At 37.7% G+C, this 20,968-nt stretch overlaps 1 protein-coding gene across 1 annotated transcript in view; it reads right to left on the bottom strand.

The window, feature by feature from the left end:
* Positions 1 to 20,968, bottom strand: part of cachd1 (cache domain containing 1) — an 89,779-nt gene that overhangs the window by 35,919 nt on the left and 32,892 nt on the right. The window contains exons 3-5 of the mRNA XM_077584664.1: positions 15,021 to 15,169; positions 7,632 to 7,738; positions 84 to 210 (exon numbers count right to left, since the gene is read on the bottom strand). Coding sequence (XP_077440790.1) covers positions 84 to 210; positions 7,632 to 7,738; positions 15,021 to 15,169 — 383 coding nt within the window. The remainder of the gene's footprint in view (positions 1 to 83; positions 211 to 7,631; positions 7,739 to 15,020; positions 15,170 to 20,968) is intronic.

Below are 20,968 nucleotides of genomic sequence, written 5' to 3'. Positions count from 1 at the left end.
GGAAGGCAGAGTGTGAGGAAGAAGAAGACAAGTATGGCCGACAGTGCCCACAGAAAGAAAAGTTAAGAAAGTTTGTGTTCTACCTGCTGCGGTGTTCATAACTTCCTTTACAGTGAAACTTGTGGGCCGGGAAGACGGTGAAGATGCCCTCCTCGGAGCTGAAGTACTGCCACTTGATCCCTGGGTTGGATTTAAGATTGTCTGCCAACACTGCACAGAGAAGACAACTGGAATTATGGGATTGATGATGTCTGGTGTCATTCCGAAAATACATGCCATGTTGTGCAAGGATTCTGAACTGAATTACCCTCCAAAGTGGGTAAATAAATACACTCCAAGATTTAATGCATATCTGGTGGTAAGAACTGCAAAGTTTGTGCTGCTGGTTAGATAAGGAAGCATAAACATGTTCGCAAAGAGTGTGAAGGTTTGTAAATTGGGAAGGAGAGAGAAAGAATCCCCTGTATGCGAAATGGTGACCAACAAAAAAACTCCAGAGGAAGTGGAGGTCATAAAAATGACCAAAGAGTGTAGATGATAAACAAGCAGATTCAAAACACTCATTAACAAGAACAATAGAAAAGCTCGAACGGAATTTGCCGCAAAAGTACAGATGAACCTAAGAATCTGGAACAAATCATCAGATCATCATCTCCTTTCCCACTCTTGAAAACTTACAGGCAGCAAAAACTAAGACAAGGGCCGGCAAAATTCTCTTGGACCCTCCACATGCTGGTCACCACCTCTTCCATTTTCAGTTTATTAGGTTATTTGACAGGGACATTGCAATTAGACAGTTACAAAACAAAGCTTGCAGCTGATGTTGAGCATATAGAGTTTAGCAGATGCTAATTTACAACTCCCGTTGTCCCTGGTTGAGCTTTTCACAATCTAAAATCCCTTAACAATAAATAAATCAATTATAATAGAGTGCAACCACGCTTGTTGATTGATCATTTACTCCCCCCATTCATTCACTGCATATGGGCACAGTTTTGACTCATTTTCAACCAACTTTTAATGTTTTAAACTCACAGATTTCCAGAGTTTACTGCTCTGATATGGAAAAAAAGGCTGGCTGACCAAATATTCCTTCCACCGGGTAGGCGCTATCAAACTATACATACTAAAACCAGCAGACATTCCAATAGCTTCTTCCCTCCTGACATGAGCTTTCAAGGATCATTTAAAATATTTAGTTTAGTTTAGTACTGCTGTCCGTACAGAACGAAGGTCAAACTGTCGCTTGAGAATTGTTTGTTTAATTTATTACATAATACTTAGTGACATTTTTTTTAAAATATATATATCTTGCACTCAACCAACATTCTATATTTAAGAAAAACTAAAACTAGTACTAAAATAGTTTTTTTTTTTTTAACTAAACTTAAATTAAGCATTTTTCGGGGGGAAAGAAAACTAATAAAAACTACTAATAAATAAATAAAAACTAAAACTAAAAAACTCAAATTTAAAAACAACTATTATAACCCTGCGCACAAATCCATAGAGGCATTTTGCAAATGTTTGCTAATTTTGCACATTTCTTTTGTGATAGTATATTACCATATAGCTCCTTAATAGTCACTTTTTAGTAGATCCCAAAAACGACGGATTTGTTCAACCATTAACATTGCATCATCAAAAAAAAAAACACTTACTACAGTAAAAATGACACCCACGTGTGGACTGACCAATTTTTTTATATATTTTTAACAAATATTATATTTACCAAATTGTAACTTATGAGGATTTGGTCCAATGCCAGCAATTATTGTAGTTTTGTCATTCTGCATTATTTGCATAACTGTTGTAGGGGTTGCTGCGGTTAAAGAACGTTTTGGAGTCTTACAAGCCACATTCGCACATAAACACAAATCATACAAGGCTGCAATTCCTCTTCTTCTTCTTTGCCAGCCAACAGCAAACAACTATCCTATCTGTTTAAGCATAAAATTTGGTACAAACTGATGCCATTTTACAAAAACATTTGGATTAAAATATAAGGGACAGTAATATAAAAGAAAACATTTCTATTGCTATTTCTCTTGAATTTCGTAAACTGGGGTACCATGTAAACGGTTAAAAATGTTTATCTTGTCTACTGTAGTTGATTTAATCACTGTTTTATATCATTCCAGCAATGACCACATTCTCAACCCTAATTATTTTGATAAATATGAATCAGCTTTGGTGTAATACTGCTCAATTGTAGTTCTTGAGCATTTGTTCTGCATTTCTATTCTAGTAGTGCCTGGACTACGCATTCGCTATTGTCATTCATGTTTATTAGCGACTGAGTACCGAATCAACTCAAATTAACAAATCAAAAATCCTTTTCTGTTTAAAATAACTTACTTTAACGTCAAGGATCCCGCACACTAACCTGGCCTACAAGCAAAACCCAAAATGTTTTTTTTTCCTTTTACTTTTTGGTCCCATTTTAAATCCATCCCCGTTGCACTATACTAGTCTAATCCTAGCTAGTGCTAAGCTACAAGTAGCTCGTCTCTCAGATTCGGCCAGCATCCAAGTTCGCAAACTTTCTTTCATTTGTTGCTCAGACGGCATGAGAGGTGAGCAATGAGGTGTTGATACACCAATCCGATGCCAGGCAAATGAGACCAACGCCACGCGTCGGCCCAGACGTCGGCACGTCGCGTAGAAAAATGTTGTAAATAGACACCGCATGCGCGAGAAGTAATTCCCATCCATACAATTGGTGGCGGTAGTCATTATTTATAACAGCAACACGAAACCTCTTTATGGGGGCGGGATGTAAAAACGTAAACAAAGCGTACCGGTTACTGTTTCTCTCATGATGTCCTCCCACGTGAATGAAACCCTCCGGCTTTTTGCACAGTATCGTATATAAAAGTAAATCCTACCTGCTATATCCAGTCGCGTCCCCATGTCATGCCAAAGTTTGGCTTTCATACCTTTTGTTTGCATACCCTTTAACATACAATGCCGGTCTCTCTGAACCAAAGAGACAAATTCATCTTCTCGATCTTCTGTCCAGACAGACATTGTACGTTCAAATGCGGAGGGTACATGCGGATGACAATGCGCAAAATGAGTGGGGGGAAAAAATGGTCCAGACTTTCCATCAGTACTGTTTATTCGCGTTCGTCACTTCCCCTTCTTGCTCCGTGCGCTGATTTGCTAGCCAACAGCCACTCTCAGAGATCAAATGCCCCGACACGCCAATGTCGAATTTGCTGAAAACGCCCCCCGACGTATTCCAAATCGATCCGACTTAACAACAGTAATTTATACACTGATCAAACGGCGCATGCCGTCAGTCCAACGCTGTCCGACTCCAGACGTTGGATTGGTGTATTTAGGCCTTAGACGTAAACAGCCAACCGAGAGACGCTAAACAGTCAAAAATTCCTGTTGCTCGGATACGTTAGCATTATTATTGCTCATCAGTTGAGACTGATCGGGCTCTGGATCCAACGGTTCACAGGTTTGAAACTCATGGCAAACCAAAAAATTTTAACTATTTGTTGTCTGCTTGCTGGCTGATGTTGAAATGCCCTTGAAGAGGACTAAAAAGGAAATGTATATGTGGTGATAGGGGTGTTCCAACTGAAATCTCCCGAAATTGACGTGATGCGTAATGCATAACATCATACGTCTTTGTGTCTATTTGGACGTACATGCGTACAGCATAAAAATGTCAGAACGTGTGAGGCTGTGAGCTGCAGCCAGTTCTGTCGGCAAAGTGGGAGTGAGCTTTGTCGTGCAGAGGCTGTTTGGTGACAAGAGGTCAGATATGATGCAAAAAATATAATCGTTTGCAAATTTGTGCATGTCAACTGTTGCCATTAAAGTTAAGAGGATGAGCAAGCACGCGAGAAGGGCATGGAAAGAAACAGCTTGTGTTGTTTGGCGTGAACAAATGTTCATTACTGGAGCACTCTTGATTAGATGCACTTCTTATGAAAAAAAACAGACTGTGGTTGGATAATACTGAAGCGGTCGCGTATTGTTTGGCCAAGATAAACAATCCGCTGTGGTTATTTTACCGTGATCGGTAACTCGCCATATAGTTGACGTGACTTTGCTTTGCTAACCGGCCACTAAACTAACGTGCTCTCGACGAGACGGCGTGCGCGTTGCTGTTGCGCAACGGCATAAACATGCACATTCGCATTGTTCATACCCGCTAGTAATGTCTCCAAGCAATCATGGCATTTTCTCGGTCCTCTTATTTACCATTTAGAGACATTCACGGCAAAATAACGCTCACAGGAGGGTTGCCGGTTACAGCAAAATAACCACTGCCTAAACTGTCGCAAGGGAAAACATTTTTCAACAACACACTTGCCTGCGATGTACAGAGCATGACGCCACAGACTGGCTGCTACCGTATCGTTTTTTTGTTGTTTGTTTTTGCCTCTACAACACGAGGATCAACCACACAGGAAAAAATAATGGACTTTCTTGACTCATGCAATTTGTCACTGACTTCTGAAGGTTTGTGTTCTGTTCTCTGTATTTGCTAAGTAAATGTGCTTTAAGCGGTTATGTTACAATTAGACCTCGCAGGGTAAACACTACCTGGCCTGTTTTTATTTCCATTTCATTCCATTACGTTTGCTATATTTGCACTTTGGTCACATTTCAATTGTGGAAAAAAGGTGGCTTAAATATTGTGTAGCAATAAAAGTTCTATTATTCCAACGCACTAATTACAAATCTATTGTTCAGTAATTATTACCAATGTTGTAAAAAATATCATCACCGCAAATTTCTTCGCGATATAATATTTAGGCCATATCTCCCACTCCTATTTGGTGACATACAATTTACTCTTATAAATTCCAGCTAACACAGAGAAACAATCCTTTATATTACAATTGTGGACTGCAGATGAACTGAACACTGAACTTTAACTCTTTGACTGCCAGACATTTTCAGAAAAGGGATGCCGTCAGTGCCAGCCGATTTAAGCATTTTGACTGATCTTTCAAGGTCCACAGAAAATGTTGTGTTTGGACTATGGAAACACACATAGTACCAAATGAAAGATTGGACTCTCAAAGTTTGTTTCTACCTTATTCCGTTTTTCAGTAATCAACAATAGAAAATGGTTAGTTTCACCCAAATGCTCTGTTTTGAAACAAAAAACGGAGAAATCAAGCTTTTGGTGAAACGATATTATTCCATGCACTCTAGTGAATTTGAGACCTTTTTTTTTCATGAATGATGCCACAAACACCTAAAATGTGCTTTACTTCTGTAAAACACTACCGCCAACAATGAAAAAGTGTTTTTGGATAGCAAAATACGTTTATTTACATTCAACAGTGTAACAATTTGACAAAACAATTTCGCAAACTATTTACAAATGTGTGCAACCGTGGTACTATTTACAATTGTGTGGATGTTTCAAATACAGTTTTTCTTTTTGTAACACTCCCCTGCGTGCAAGGAGACGCAGCAATATTTGCACAACAGATTAGTTTCACTGCGATTGCAGACGCTACACTTTTTTGCTGGCTTTTTTTTCCCGGGGAATAGCAAGTATAAACCGCAGTGTGGGCTTGGCCATGTTGCCATCAAGTCTACTCTCAGGATCATGATATGTTGACGTTACGTCTGGCTTCCTTATGTCCTTCAGTTCCTATACCGGGTGGTTGATCCATCTTATCCGCTCCATTTATGGTGGCATCGTAGTCCATAACCAGTGTCTTCTCCGTGATCAGACTGTACCCACTCCTCCGATGAATATGCATTGGACTCGGGGCACTCTTCGTCGTCCGATTGAACGTCCACCTGAGCGTACTCGGTTGTGCTCCGCGTTTTCCGGCGTTAGCATCGCTAGCCGGTGAGGATTTATGACGTGATCATAGCCGCCGCGTCAACGCTTCCAACTTCGGCGTCAACCTCGGAGTCACCATCATCATCGTCGTCGTCATCAATGTGCTCTTTAGCATTGGTCGATGCTTTTCGTCTTTGAAAAAAATGCTCCGGTCGCCATTATGGCTTCCTCAGCCATTGTCCCCTCAACACTCTAGCTCCGCCTCACGTCTTCTCCTGACGCCTACCCAATCTTGTCCAAAGAGAGTCATCGCTGCCATCTAGTGCCCAAAAATAGGCATTATACTAACTAGATCTGCTTGATACTTTCAGCACAGCTGGCCAAGGCTTTCCTCCACCCGTTTCCCAAAAAAAAAAAACAAAAAAAAAACTTGGTGAACGTCTTTTAACATCTTTGGCTCTCCTCCGTAGGTTTTTACAAAACATCATTTAGCGTTTTTGACAGTAAAAGAGTTAATGGAGAAGTGAGGGAGAAATCTGTGCTTTTTGCCCATAACAGATTATCCATATTTTTTTCATGACTGCAGAGTAACATAATGTTGACATACAATGCACACACCACCAAAGTAATGGCCGAGCATTGAGAGGATAGTAAAATCCGGATGAATGGAAGTGAAAAGATGGATCTAATCATGGCGAACTCTGACTCAGTTTTCTTAAATCTACTGGTCGTTCTATGTACTGCTATCTGAATTCATGTGTTTCTGCTATTTGTATTTTTGATGACGTCTTCATTCATGGTTAGCTGCCATGATCTCTCCTGCCTTCCTTCTGTAGCAAATTGTTTGGATTGACCCAAGACAAATGGCAGAAAATGAATACGATGAAAGCACAAGGAGGGTCAAGGCGAACTTAGCAGGGGGAAGAGGCGTTTGAGTAATTTGAACATAGCGTGGGAGACTTACAAGAAAAACAAAACCCTGCTAATGGTAACGGACTCTGAATGATTAGTTGGGAGAAGAGCAGGCTTGCGTGTCTGGAACAATATGGAGCGATGCAGAAGAGGAGAAACAGATTGTGAAACATGACAAATGGGAATGAAGGTGTACGAAGGTGTATGAAAAGCCTCTGTACAGTGGAGAACTAAATACTTTGGCATGCCACTAACCCCACCATTAGGAGCTCTGAACTATAGTGGAATCTTAAAAAAGGCTGTACAATTTACGAGCCAAACTTTTCAGGGAAAGTCTCAAACTGTCAAAGGCTATATGTGAGGCAGTTCGGAAAGCATCTAATGGATCCAATCTGTATGAGTCAATGTTTAGATAACATGATCAACACATGACTACAACAATACAATTGAAAAAAATAACTGTGCTACATTTTTAAAAGTTTTCTCGCGCACCCAAAAGGGCCTCATGTAAACATCCACTTTGGCAAGTAGATTACACTAATGCACAACAACTTGCATCTCTAGGAATATACTATTTTACCTTCAAATTTTTGGCAAAAATTATAATTAGCTTCAGCATTAAACCCGATGATTGGAATTTAAAGTGAGGACACATAGATAGACAGAACAGGTGGTACAAATCATTACAACAAGTCTGTTCAAAGGCAAAGAACGTGCATTTGATGTCAGGCTGTTGAGAAAATGATTTCAAATGAAGTGTATAGAACAGGAGTGGAAAATAGAACATACTCCAACATCCTCCCTGACACACACAGCTCATTATTTCCATCTCAGTCACTACATTACACTCCACTTGCACATATCCCTAAATGAAAGAAAAGACAAGTTGTGAAGAAGCATGCAGGTCAGTGCAAGAAAACATCTCGGCAATGTGCAACAAACACACCTGAGTTAAGGTCTCTTCCGGGGTTGAAAGCTCGACTGTTGACGGTGGGAGAGAGTCTGTCACAGCAGATGGTCTTGGACACGTTGGCGTTGAAATTTCCATCAAACCTAAAAGAGGCACAAACAGGCACAACATTGAAGAATTTATGGAAGACTTCCAAACCCATTCGTTGGCGTAGCGGCTCTGGCTTCTCTCTCAGCACCAACAGGTTTACCACTCCAGACTTTTACGTCCAATAAAAGTCAACTCACAGGTATTGCATGCGCCCCTTACTGTGCTAATGGGCATGTGTTAGGATTTCAACATCACTATTGGCATGAATGGCAAGAAAAAATGGTTTGTTGTGAATTAAATCAAATTAAAGAAAACATCTGGTGAAAAGTAATACCCTGTTTTTTCATTCAAGCTACATTCATCTGTTGCCCAGACCTCTTATTAAAGTAGGATTTATGACTCTTCGTGAATAACATTTTCCATGGAAAACTGCCCAAAACGTGTTTTCCCCAACAAAGTAATGTTCCCAGATATACATATGACTTGAAGAAAGTGCTCTTTATGTAATTAGATAATCCAAATCAACGCTGGAAAGGTCCATTGGGAAGTATGTCTATAAAAATACCAAAACCTGATTCCTCTTGAGTCACAAAAAAAAAAAAAGTTTAAAAAAAATTATTGCATGTAATAGCGCACCTGTAATTGTTGCCATGCTTAATATGACTATTATTTGCATATTGATTATCCTAGACAGTAACAGGATTACTATAGACAATTTACAATCCATATTTATTTGTATGAAATCAAATTAGATTCTAGTGGGGTTGGTTTCTTGAGCATCAAGTATTTATTTTATAGTTAGTGTTAGAAAACCATTTATATGGAAGCATGGAACTGCCAATGTGGAGAACAGGAAAAAAATTTTTTTTACGTATTTGCAAATACTCTGCATTGTGGGGTTGGTTACTTTTTTACTCGCGACTGCCACCTCTGGCCTAAAGCGTAACCGCAGCCTCTGTGTAAAGCTTGTGCATGGCGTCACTCCACCCCTCCCACCTCAACAAGCTGTGGCGTGTTCGGGGCAAGCACTCCAGACTGAAGGGAAGATACAAGCTGATAGGCGCAGTCTTTGTTAAAAGGTCAGGGCTCTTTGTACTCATCTGGGCATTAGTGGAGCATGCATGATGTAGAAAAAGAAAATGAACATTTTCAACTCCACAATGCACCTTTAAGTTTGAATGGATTTACAAGTATGTTCGAACATACTGATAAGGCTAAATGCTAATGATTTAGCATTTTCTCCCATAATGCTAAGCTAATGGCATTGACTTGCACATGCATTTTTTTCTAGCATTTGGCCTACATTATGCCAATACATTCTCTGTGACAAATATTTTCCCAGGTACAACATAAAAAATAAACAGTTTTTGTTTTTGGACATACAGTTAAAAATTTTTTTACAAGTCTCACTTTGGCCCGTGAACTTAAGTTTGGAGATGCACTCTTATGAAAGACTGCTTGTTTATACTTTGTAAATACAAACTCAGCGCCACAGTCTTGAGGTTCCTAGTGTAGCTGCTGTCAAAGGCAACTTTTCTTTTTTAAATGATTTATATCATAGTTTAGATTTGGTTGAAAAGGACAATAAATAAAATCTTTATTTTATGTAAAAATGTTAAATAAGTCATAATATTCAAATAATCTAATTTGGGTTTAAAACGTTATTGAAAGGGAGAACATGCTTTTTGTTCCATCATACGTTGCTGTTAAGGGGCACTGTTAATTGATGCACATATGGACGACAAGGAAGGAGCTTGTCCAGTTTACGTGCTTTCTGTTCAGAAGATTCCCGGACATTTATACCTTTTAAATGAATGTGGCCAATGAGGTAAATAGGGATGTCAATTGCCTAATACCTTGCGATTCAATTCGTATCACGATTGATAGGTCACGATTCGGTTTGATACCGATGAATCCCGATACGAATCTATAAATTGATTATTGCGATTTATTTATTTTTTTACTCAAATTTAGAAAATACTAATCAGTAAACTTGCACATGTACACTGTAAGATTGGTATGAAAATCTATTTATTTATCTAGAAATTCAGGCTTATAACTGAGCCACTGCATTTAACAAACAGGTTGAAGTCTGTTTCATGTTTGAACAGCACTGAAATAAAAATATTAAGGCTTAATGTTTCATTAATATAACATTCTTCCCTAACCCTAAGTAAGATGTTTTGTTGAATATTCCCATAAAAAAATTGATGTTTAAAAATCGATTCGGCCGCATATCGAATCGATTCGAGAATTGTGCGCTGTAATATCGCGATATATTGTCGAATCGATTTTTTCTAACACCCCTAGAGGTAAATGTTTGTCATTTGCCTTCTTAATTGTTTATTGTGAATCCCCTTTATTTTGTGTGTTAATTGAGTTTATTTTTGCTCTTTTCTTAGTTCTGACAGCATTTTTGGGGTGATGCTTTCACATGTAAAAGACATGTGGACAACATTAAATGTCTGTTAAAACCCAAGAATGAAATTGAGCTGTGATCGAACTCATAGGGAGTAACACCTAGTATTGGGCTGATTTACCAGCAAACGACTTTACTTAAATGCAATATTCTCCATGGCCCAAAAAAACCCTCCACGAATTCTGCAAATGTGTTACTAGGGAACAAATACAAGGATTAGGTTGTGTTAGTTTCAGGAGGGTCTGCTTTTTAAATTATCAACAAAAGCAATGGCAGCAACAACAACAACAAAAAACTCTGCAATTATAGACAGAGAAAGTCGGACACATGATGAATTCCAAGAATGGAAGAAGGGGGCCAAAGAAACGTCAACAGTGGGACTGAAAGACGGTGACACACGGCCATACAGTATGCACACCCACATGTGCTAAAGAGGTGACAAAAACAGCCAGTACGTCTTTCAGCATAGTGTTTCTACACATGGCTGATGCTAATACTGAAAAATTAGATACCAATAAATATGCACTTTTTCCAGATGATTTTAATGTCTTATTTGTATATGTAACTTTTTTTTTTTTAACTGCTTTCCACAGCACATATCTCTGGAATGAAAGGCTGACAAAGGGGGAGGTATGCAGAGAAGCAGACTGTTCTGCACTGCACCAAGGCTGCAAGCTTTGATCCTTCCATCGCTTCAGTCCGACTCCCCCCCAGCTCAGCCACACACACACACATGTGCACATAAAACACACGCTCTCTACACACTTATTGGCTCCCTCTGCTAGCCGACCTAGCCCTGGCCCAGTTTGATTGGCAGGTGCTGTGATGTACGGCTTGCGTTTGTACTTCACTCATTTAGTGTCCCATAAGGCCAAAGTCATTACTATTCTCCTTAAATCCGGTTTGCATAGAAGGTTGGGCAGGACGCTCAGCAAAATGTGCGCCAGATAAAAAATACATTTGCAGCTGCTTTGAATTCAACATCAAAACCTGTGTAACGAGAGCGAGAGAGCGAGAGAGCGAGAGAGAGCCGGGAGGGGGCTTCCATTCTGATCAGGAATCTTAATGAAGGCGGAAAAACAAAAAAATCGCTTTTTGCCTCACCAGACAAAAGCACTGAAATATTCCAGCACAATTTTCTTTGTACAATACGAAATTTAATTGTGTTAAAGTTGGCATTCACGGCTACTGCAGAATGCTTGTGTAAACCTGTCAATTTAGAAAATTCATGGAAAATCCTGCACTGATTTGCACATACCTTCCCAAAAGGGAAATGTTCTTGATGCACTAATTAGATATGAGCCTGAAGATGTACAAGATAGCGAGCACCAGAGCAAATGACTGGCACTTCTTTTTCTTTTTCTTTTTAAGTATTCAGATTGACTGTGCCTCTCTTCGGGGGACTAAATAAGATCACAGCAAGAGGCAACATTTTTAAGCAGAATCTTCTCATCAAACAAATGAAGTCAGGTGTCTCCACGTGATTGTGAAGACAGACTGTAGCAATCATGTTGGGATGTTACATTTCCTCCAATGTTTGTATTATACATTAGATTAAACTACACCCACAGAGTAGAACATCAAAAATCCCTGGGAGTAAATCTATATTGAAGCGGCACACTGTTGCGCCAGAGCCCAAGTTAAAATGAATGTGGATTTTCAACCCTTAAAAGCACAGGAGCGGCAGGTCCAAGGGATGCGGAGGTTTGTGGAAACAGCCACAATACAGAATTCAATTCATTCAGTACACAAATAAATGATTTTTATTGTGACATTACACAACTGGAGCTCGGATTAGGAATTCATCTTGCCCAAAAACGTTTGAAAAAGATTGTTATAGAATTGTAAGAATGGAAAATCACTCCTGCAAAATAAATGACAATATACACTGCTGATGTTAGCAACATTGAATATAAACTTCTCAAAACCGTATCCCATTAATACAAGAACTTGCCAGAACTATTATAACATTCTTTACAAATAGAGGGATGCTTTTAAGATCACTACTATTAAACAAAACTAAACAGTAAAATTTTAGGGCATATCATCTTGTTTGCAATAAATCATTTTCCAATTTTTGTTTTTTGTCATTTCCCAAATTCCCATACACAGTTTTTGTTTTGTCTTATTTGTATTGGTTGAGGCTGGGCTATTGACAATTACATTGACTGCATTCAATTTGATGTATTCCATTACAAATGGCAATCACGCAACAGGTGTTGCATCTATGCACATTTCCACCCAAAATAAACAAAGCACCTGGAGACTGCTTTCTTACACACATCACATCCTTTTTTATTTTCAGGCACATCCAATTGTAAAGGGAAGACAGTGATTGTAGCATAATACTGAAAGTTGAGCACTGTGACCTCAATAGTCTTCTAAAATTATTGCCTGCTCGTTAACTGATATATTGTGACATATTGTGAATCCTTACTTGAGCCCCTTCTAAACTGATCTAACAGATACTCCAAGACACAGAAGCTTAATTTAACACAGAATGAGTGTCACCTTCACCTTCTTTTATTAACTCCATGCTGTTTTTTATTTTCAGTAAACTCATACGGTGATTAACAAATTGTTGTCTCAATAAGAATGACAAAATACAGACACCTAAAATTGGAAAAGCTCTTTTTAAAGGTGGAATCATTAAGACTTGCATTGATTTCCTGTGTGACCCACAAATAATGACGGCTCATAAATGCCAACAATATTTAAAATGTCATTTGACAAAAAGATTAAACCTCCAAGCTTTCCGTGTTGCTCTCCCATGGAAATGGAAATTGTAGCATCCTATTAATCACTATTTAAAATCATATATTTAACTTAACTAATTTTATCTGCATAACCAAAAAATGCATTCCTTAAATTTGCAAGCTGTTCTAATGTGCAAAACTAAGGAAGTGCGCGCACATGTGCATATCTCACAATCGTGCACGAGCAAACTAAAATGAAAGCGCATTGCCCCCTCCCCCAAGGAAGACGCTTTGAAGTTTTTGGGCCTATCAGCCTCTACTTCACCCTGCTATGTCCAACGTACCCCAATAGCCCGGAGTTCCCACATCATTCCAACTCAAGCCCCCCTCCATTTACTGTCACTATTTTTTCAGCCTGACTGTCAAAAGGATGTAAATCCATGGCTTTAAGACTGAACACAAGCCACATAAATATCAGCTCCTGTCTATGGACAATGTCATGTGCATGCTCTGGCTACAGGTGGCCATTTGGTCCTGAGCCAGACGGTCTCCCCCCTTCGGGACTGAGATGACCTTGGAGCAAGTGAAGTTTGCACTGCAAAAGCAAACAATCAGAGAGCAATAACTGCTTATGGCGAGTCGGGGGAGGCAGACAGAAATGGAGAGTGAGAGGGATGAAAGATGGGCGACAGCTGCACCACTGTAGATTATATGTGAAAGCAGCACTCTTCCTTTGCTTCACTTTCAACCTGATTTCAGTCCACTTTAATAAGCGACTGACTGTAACGGTGTGCCTTCAGTGTGCCTATACCCGAGGGCAAATTACCACTAGTATTAGTGCTACAAATTGTACAAGCAAACACAGTCCAAATGATAGCCTTTTCTGTCCTCTTCATAAAAATAATCCCTATTTTTACAAAACATGAACGCAGGCCAGCCAATGTGCATTAAATGGAGGACCAAAAATGCCCAAAATAAATACATAAATAAAAGGATATAAAAATAAATATAAATGGAAATAAAATAAACTATATATATATATATATATATATATATATATATATATATATATGAACAAAAGGTTAAAAAAAAAAAAATGAGACCTCAAAACACAAAATCTAAAAAATATACCAAATATAAAAATAAATGTGGGAAAAAAAATGTATATAAATAGATTAAATATCAATCAAATAAAAAGGTTCTGCTCTCATATTTATTTATTTCATGTTGCAGATGCTGTCAGCATGTAATGTGTCATGAAAAATTATTCAAATGAAGGGGCAGTCCTACATGTGTCTTGGGTTGGCAAACGGCCTTTCGATGGTGGAGTGTTCTGTCATTCACTCCAGGCGAACAAGGAAGTCTGGCCGGCGTGCATGGAGAGCTCTAGCAATGGACAACTATCATGTCTACTGTCACCATAACTTGCGACTTGAGTTGCTCAACAACTTCACACAAGTTCCAGTAAACAACAGTCAGTCCAACATACACTGACATGTCGCTCAACCAACTGGCAAATAGTTCAACCCAAGACACACAGACAGCATCTGCAGCATGAAATAAATAAATATGAGAGCAGAGTGTTTTTATTTATTGATTGACATTTAATTTACATTATATTTACGTTTGTTTTTGTATTTATTTCCAAATTTATTTTTATATTTATTTTTTTAATCTTGTTTTCTTTATTTTGTATTTATTTTTACTTTTATTTATTCATGTGTTTATTTATAAATATATTTTTTGTTGTTTTTATTTCATTTATATTTAATTTTTGTATTTAATTTTTGAATCACATTTTTATATCAGTTTTTATTTTCACTTTTGTTTATTTATTTATTGATTTATTGCATTTTTGGTCCGTACATTCAGAAAGAAACCCTACATATTGAATTAACCTACTAATTGATCCCCCCACCCACCAGAAATGTTCACTGTAGCTTAAATACTTGTTAGAAGGTTTATTTAAAAAATTTAAAAAAAAAAACATTTTGTTTATGTGTTCAATTATTAGTAGGTTAAATGAAAGGGTTAGGGTTAACCTCAAAGCCTTCCAGTTGAATATAAAACCAAGTGGCTGTAGCTGACAAACAACCCCACTGGCATATTAAATGGCCCCTCAGTTATGTTTATATTGAAATTGAACATTACGACAGACAGACAGACAGACAGACAGACACTAAAGTGGGAGATGAAAAAGCAACAAGAGTTGTTACTCACTCCATCATAGATGTTGGTATGGAGCAGCAGTCCTGTATTGCAGTGAGAGGCGAGGTGAGGTGTGCAGTGTACGAGGCCTCCACCACCTGCTTGTTCCTGTTCACCACATCAAGGTAGCGGTTAAACTTCTCCCGAATCTTCTTGGCCAGCTGCACAAAGGGAACACAGTCAAGTTACAACCACAATATTAAACACACAGGGACTTATGCTAACAATACTTCCCTCTTCCACCACACATCAATTTGATACTAACATACTTGGCATCATCAAAGTTAATGGGAAGAGGTACGTCCTAAGTTTTACAATGAAGCCGTTAACTTCTTGTACACACTTGCATCACAGTTAAATGTTTAAAAGTGTGTCACGTTAGGTTGACTTCCTCAGCAACACTTTCTCTGAAGGGGAGGGAAATATTATATAGAATTAGATTTTTATAATGGGAAATGCAGAGTATACTATGTCTCTGTCATGCAACATCACAATTGAAGAGTAAATGTTGGTGTTGTTTAGTCTTATTAGTAAGGATCCACCAAAACAAATTCTTGGACAAAACCGAGAATGAGGAAACCAATGCAAAAAACTGAAAATTTTAAATCATAATACTGCACTTTAAAAACCTACCAAAAAAAGAATAAAAAATGTCATTTTCGGCATTTTCGGTGACTGAATTTTCGATACTTTCCTACTTACGATATACATTTAATAACTTTAAACATAAATAATATTAAATGAAAGTTAGTTAAAATATTACTCAAACCATTGTCTGGATATGTAAAAAAGGTTATATGATGGCATCAACTGGATTTATTTGAATTTTCCACATTTAAAAAAAAGTTCAAATTGGACATTGAGTATTAGAAGATCCAACATCTTAACCTTGTGCGATTTTTTTCCACATTTACATACAAATATATAATTAGAAAGTCGTTTGTTGCATTGTGAGTGTAAATTGTATTTAGTTTTGACATCAAAATAGTTTTGTGAAAACAAACCTGCTTTATTTATGGGAGCAGTTTGTCAAACAAATTACTGACAACAACAAAAACTTTTACTGTGAAAGTTGATACTTTTCAAACCTTTGGGAAATGAAAATACTGTGAAACAAGAACATCACTCAAAAGCAAGGTATACATACATATATTAAAGGAGCAAAGCCTGCAGTTGAGCTCACTCTGGAGCGTGTGAGATTGAATTAAAAATAACCTCTCTTTCCACAGAAAGTAACTAAAGCCCTTTGTTCACATCCCATAATTACTAGTGCCAGCAAAAGTGCTGTGATTCAAAAGAGGAACAGGAAACTGCTGAGTGACCCACTGACCGCTTACCCACCTAATCAGGCCACCATTAAATTCTGTCAGGTGTTTAAAAGGAACCTCATACACAACCCACAATTACTTCTACAGCACCACAAACACAGCTCCACACATAGCTCCTGAGATGTGCACTTACACACAGACAATAAAGTTAACACAAAAATGTGTTATGTACTAACACACATAATGTCTGTGGCAGCGTAGCAATTCGCGGCAATGAACTTTCGATAATAAAAAAAAGGGGGGAAACGGGCCAGTGTTCATCTGGGGGGTGTTTCCATGGGTTGGGGGGAGGGACAGTCTAGTACAGAGCCTAAACTCCACTTTTACTGAGTTAAGAGAAACCAGAAGCTTTGAGCGTGTGAGCTAAAGCTTGGGTTACAGTTTGCCTCAATGCAGACAAGGAAGCCAGTCCAACCTGCGCGCTACACTTTAACCACACTCTTGCAAACACAGAGCTCCTCTCTCTCTCTCTTCACCCTGACTGACCTGACCAGTGTGTGGGGATTGCAAAATCCAGGGTTGGTTGCAGAGACACACTGGAGCAGGGTGCACTGTGAAGTCTTGTGCTGAAGATTTTGACGACTGCCAGGCAACATTCAACCGCAGCCAATGGCAGCAGTCCTAATGGCGACATGGACTCTTATTTTGGAGAACATGGTTGAGGTTAATATAGGGATGAGTGGGGTTGTGACGAAAACCACATGACCGCAATACCATGGCATGGCACAGCGCCATCTGATTGCTTCACAGAATCAACTTGGGATTGTTAGACACTAACAGCTAACAACAAGCACAACACAGAATGAAGGGTGCATATTTTTTTTAAAGGTGGATTATGGCACATTCTCAAAAAAAAAAAGACATCAGAGCTGGATTACAAAGTATGCGAAAGGGTGGGAAAGACATTGAGTCAAGAATGAGGCAATGTATGAGCAGTGACTTTTTGCTTTTCCTTTCATGAAACAATCAGTCTAGATGATGATATCCCATAGGAGATACATTTTCCTCTATTTAAATTTCTAAAGCGGTTTTAAGATTGCAGAAAAACAATCATGCTCTCTGGCAGTGATAATTTTGCCGCCGGAAAATTTTCTGCATCTTTTTCTTCACATTTTTTTTTTATACCCCAGACGAAATTGAAACAAAAACTAAAATAGAAGCCATTCATTGAGACGATGAAGATAACTAAATTGACTGACAATTTTGTCAATGACTAAAAAACAAAAACAACACAGTGATGAAAATTCACAAAATCCAATCAGAAGAAGGAATGAAACGCAGGTGGGAGAAAATAACCACTCTTCCCTGCACCTTATTTAATGTTTCAAATATGTTTCCATTAATTGTGCAGCTGTAAAATTTATCTCAGGCAATTGTGAAATTTTTTTGTAATTTAGGTGAAAACTAATAAGTTTTAAGACGGCATATCATTGTTAGTTCAACATGTTTTATTGAAATAAATATTAAATAAAGACACAGGTGCGTTAAATGTGACTTGCATGTTAAACTACAGTTACAAGTCTAAAAGCTGAAATGTATGCTGAAGGAAAACATTTGACTAACTTGTCAATGAAGTCAACTAAAATTACTCTTTATTTTGTCGCATCGGCTGAAATTGCTCTTTATTTTTGTCCACTAAAATTGGATTAAAACTACAAATTAAATACAATCAGATAACTAAATTATGACTATCCCATCATGTCTTGAATTGAAATATGCATTATTGGCGAATTTTAGATGGTGATGACAATGTTTGCACAAGCAGTGAACACAACCTTTCACGTAAGCGTGTTGTAACATCTAATTTGGCCAAAATGCTAAAAAAAAATATGAGAAATGTTCCAGCTAATCGACTATTTATTATAGACCATGAAAATAGTCTGTATCATTATCAGCTTTGTCGGATGTTGTTGATCTGTGTAGAAAATGTTGTTGATGGTTCAGGGACAATGATAATGTCACTTAAAAACCTTAAATCGGACATACAACACATCATCCTCCACATTTCTATCAGTGTCAACAAAATTGTACCACATGAACCATTTAAATTGAGTAATCAAATGATTATTAATAATTTGGTGGGCTGTATGGAATTGACTGTTGATGAATCCTTTTTTTGAAGTACAGGTAATTGTAGAAGTAAGTGTTGCTCTACTTGGATGAAACCAGCAGAGACGCCGACGATTCAGTTTCTACCAGTCTCAGCTACTACAGGACAATGAGCAAAAGTTAAGCATGATGAGATTTCTCAAAAATGACAACCTGTCAAAATGCTCAATCTAGTTTGTTTCGACTGCTACTCTCTAGTTTGTTTCGTCTGCTACTCTCGGAACTTTTTTCCGATTGGCTGACAAGTTTCAGTCAAATCTATCCACTAATGAAAATGTGCGTGCTGTAATTATGAGAACTTTCCATGTTGGTGTGTCAAAATTAAAGTGATGTTTCAAACGGCATCACGTGCCCAAAAATCTCCACTGCAATAGGGCAAATTAAACATTGTTATTGCTAATAAATTATTCATATTGTACAGAACTAATATATTCATTGATTAAATTGTTTGGCAATTTACAAAGCTAAAAATAATCTATTACCAGGAAATATACAGACTGTGCAGGCAATGTTTAATGGAAGGGCTTATAATGTGATGAATTGCATGTTTTGCAACTGTTGAGAACTATTGCATAATTGTTGAGAACTATTGCATAATTTGTCATATTTATATACTGTATATATTTACAATATTAATTATATCTACATTGTTTTGGAAGTATTGTATACTTGTAGGATTTTATATAAGGTGTAGGACTAGATAAGTGAAGTCTTAAGTATACTTCCCTTAGTGACGATTGCGTTTTTCATATTTTAAACTGTTTGTTTCTGTCATTCATGATTATTTATTTTTCGTGTTTTAACTGCTCAGTCCATGATTTTTAGAAAACCAAACATTACTATTTACATCCCAATAAAATATATAGTTAAAAAATGAAAAAGATTATTTCGTTCATTTCACATGTCTATCAGTCCTACAAGTATAAACTGATGCACTGGCTTGCACCCAGGTTTATTAGATGCAGGTGTACCATGTGGAGAAGCCAACAATTGTCAAATGTATCTGAAAGGAACAGATTTGCCAAGTACTTTCAGTATAAAAACATAACTTGCAGGCAACAGTTCCATGTTCAAAATATCAATTTTGGCAGTATATACTGTATCAAGAAAGAAAATATGACTCCAAAAAGCGAAGACACCCAAAACCCGAGCAGGGTGACAAATGTCTGCATATCAACCGAAATATGCATTTCCAGGAGAAAAAAACCCTAAAAGATGTTAGATGCTCTTCTATTTTACCTTTTTCCCCGCACATTCACTTCTAATTAAACCTCACTTTGGCTAAAGCACACAGTCCCTCTGCCCAGGAGAAGGTGCAAGCCAACTATGTGAGAGAAGCCGTCTGAGTTAGCAGCTTCCGACTTCAAAAAGGTTTATGGACAGAATATATGGCCATGTAGTGAGATGGCCAAGGCAATAAAGTTATTCAATCTGCCCTGCTGACGAGAAATAAGCCAATGCTGCTGGGACTAATTATTATTTACACACAGTAAACCAACATTTTCTCAAGAGGATTTCAAACTGGATGTTTGCAGCAACATGAAAGTCTTTGCACCTGTGTGAGAGCTCAGGGCACATGTGAACACTTTAAGTGACACTCTAAAAACAGGCAAGTATTGCTGGAACACACTTCATAAACGTGACGGATATGCTGCTGAATGCATAAACAAGTACACAGTAATAATAATGTATTTCCATACCATGACAGAGAAACCTTTACCAACTGTATCAAAATGATGCACCCGCATGGCGACCAAAAAATTATGTAAAAACATCATGCAATGGTATAACAGAGTATGCAAGACTGCGGGCCATATTTAAAATAAAATAAAAGTGGGAATATAATTAACATAGACTCTTCAAACTTGTTCTAAAAACCCAAAACAGCAGGTGGGATGAAATGGTAAACTGAAAAACGGTGATATTTTTATTTACTTTATTTATTTATTTTTCCCTGCGGGAATCTACTCAGTCAGAATGTATTGCTCATCTTAAGTTTCTGTGAAGTCATAACATCCAACACAATTTGACCAGTTTTACAATCAATAGCTGACTTTTGGTTCACTGTTGATGCATTATCGAATGAAAATAATAATCTGATCATAACGTCTGTCAATCAGTGTGTGTACATAGAGTATAGTACACAAGACAGAATTTTAATTATATGGCCAATACTGTACTTCTGGCCAGTAGGCCATGGAAAAGCATGTAAATTATTTTTAATTAAAACTGACATTTTACTTTAATTTGTGGCAAGAAACCAGAGTTTATTTCATTTTGTGAAAAATGTACTGTAGTGTCATTTTGATTTCCTCACATGACAATTTGGAGGATGACCAAAAATGAATAGGAAAAATATGCGCCAAAGTTCAAACTTTTTTTTTTTAAAAGGTCAACCCGTCAGACATGACCGCAAACCTCGGTTGATAATTCTACTGTGCATTCAAATTTTCTGAGTTGAGACTGCAGCACATTCACATTCACCTAACACAACTGCAGGGTTGCTACTCGCCACATTAAATA

Source organism: Vanacampus margaritifer, chromosome 13 (genome assembly GCF_051991255.1).
Source record: "Vanacampus margaritifer isolate UIUO_Vmar chromosome 13, RoL_Vmar_1.0, whole genome shotgun sequence".
Lineage (NCBI taxonomy): Eukaryota > Metazoa > Chordata > Actinopteri > Syngnathiformes > Syngnathidae > Vanacampus > Vanacampus margaritifer.
Note: the sequence above shows the minus strand (reverse complement) of the source record. Positions and strands in the feature narration are given on the sequence as shown.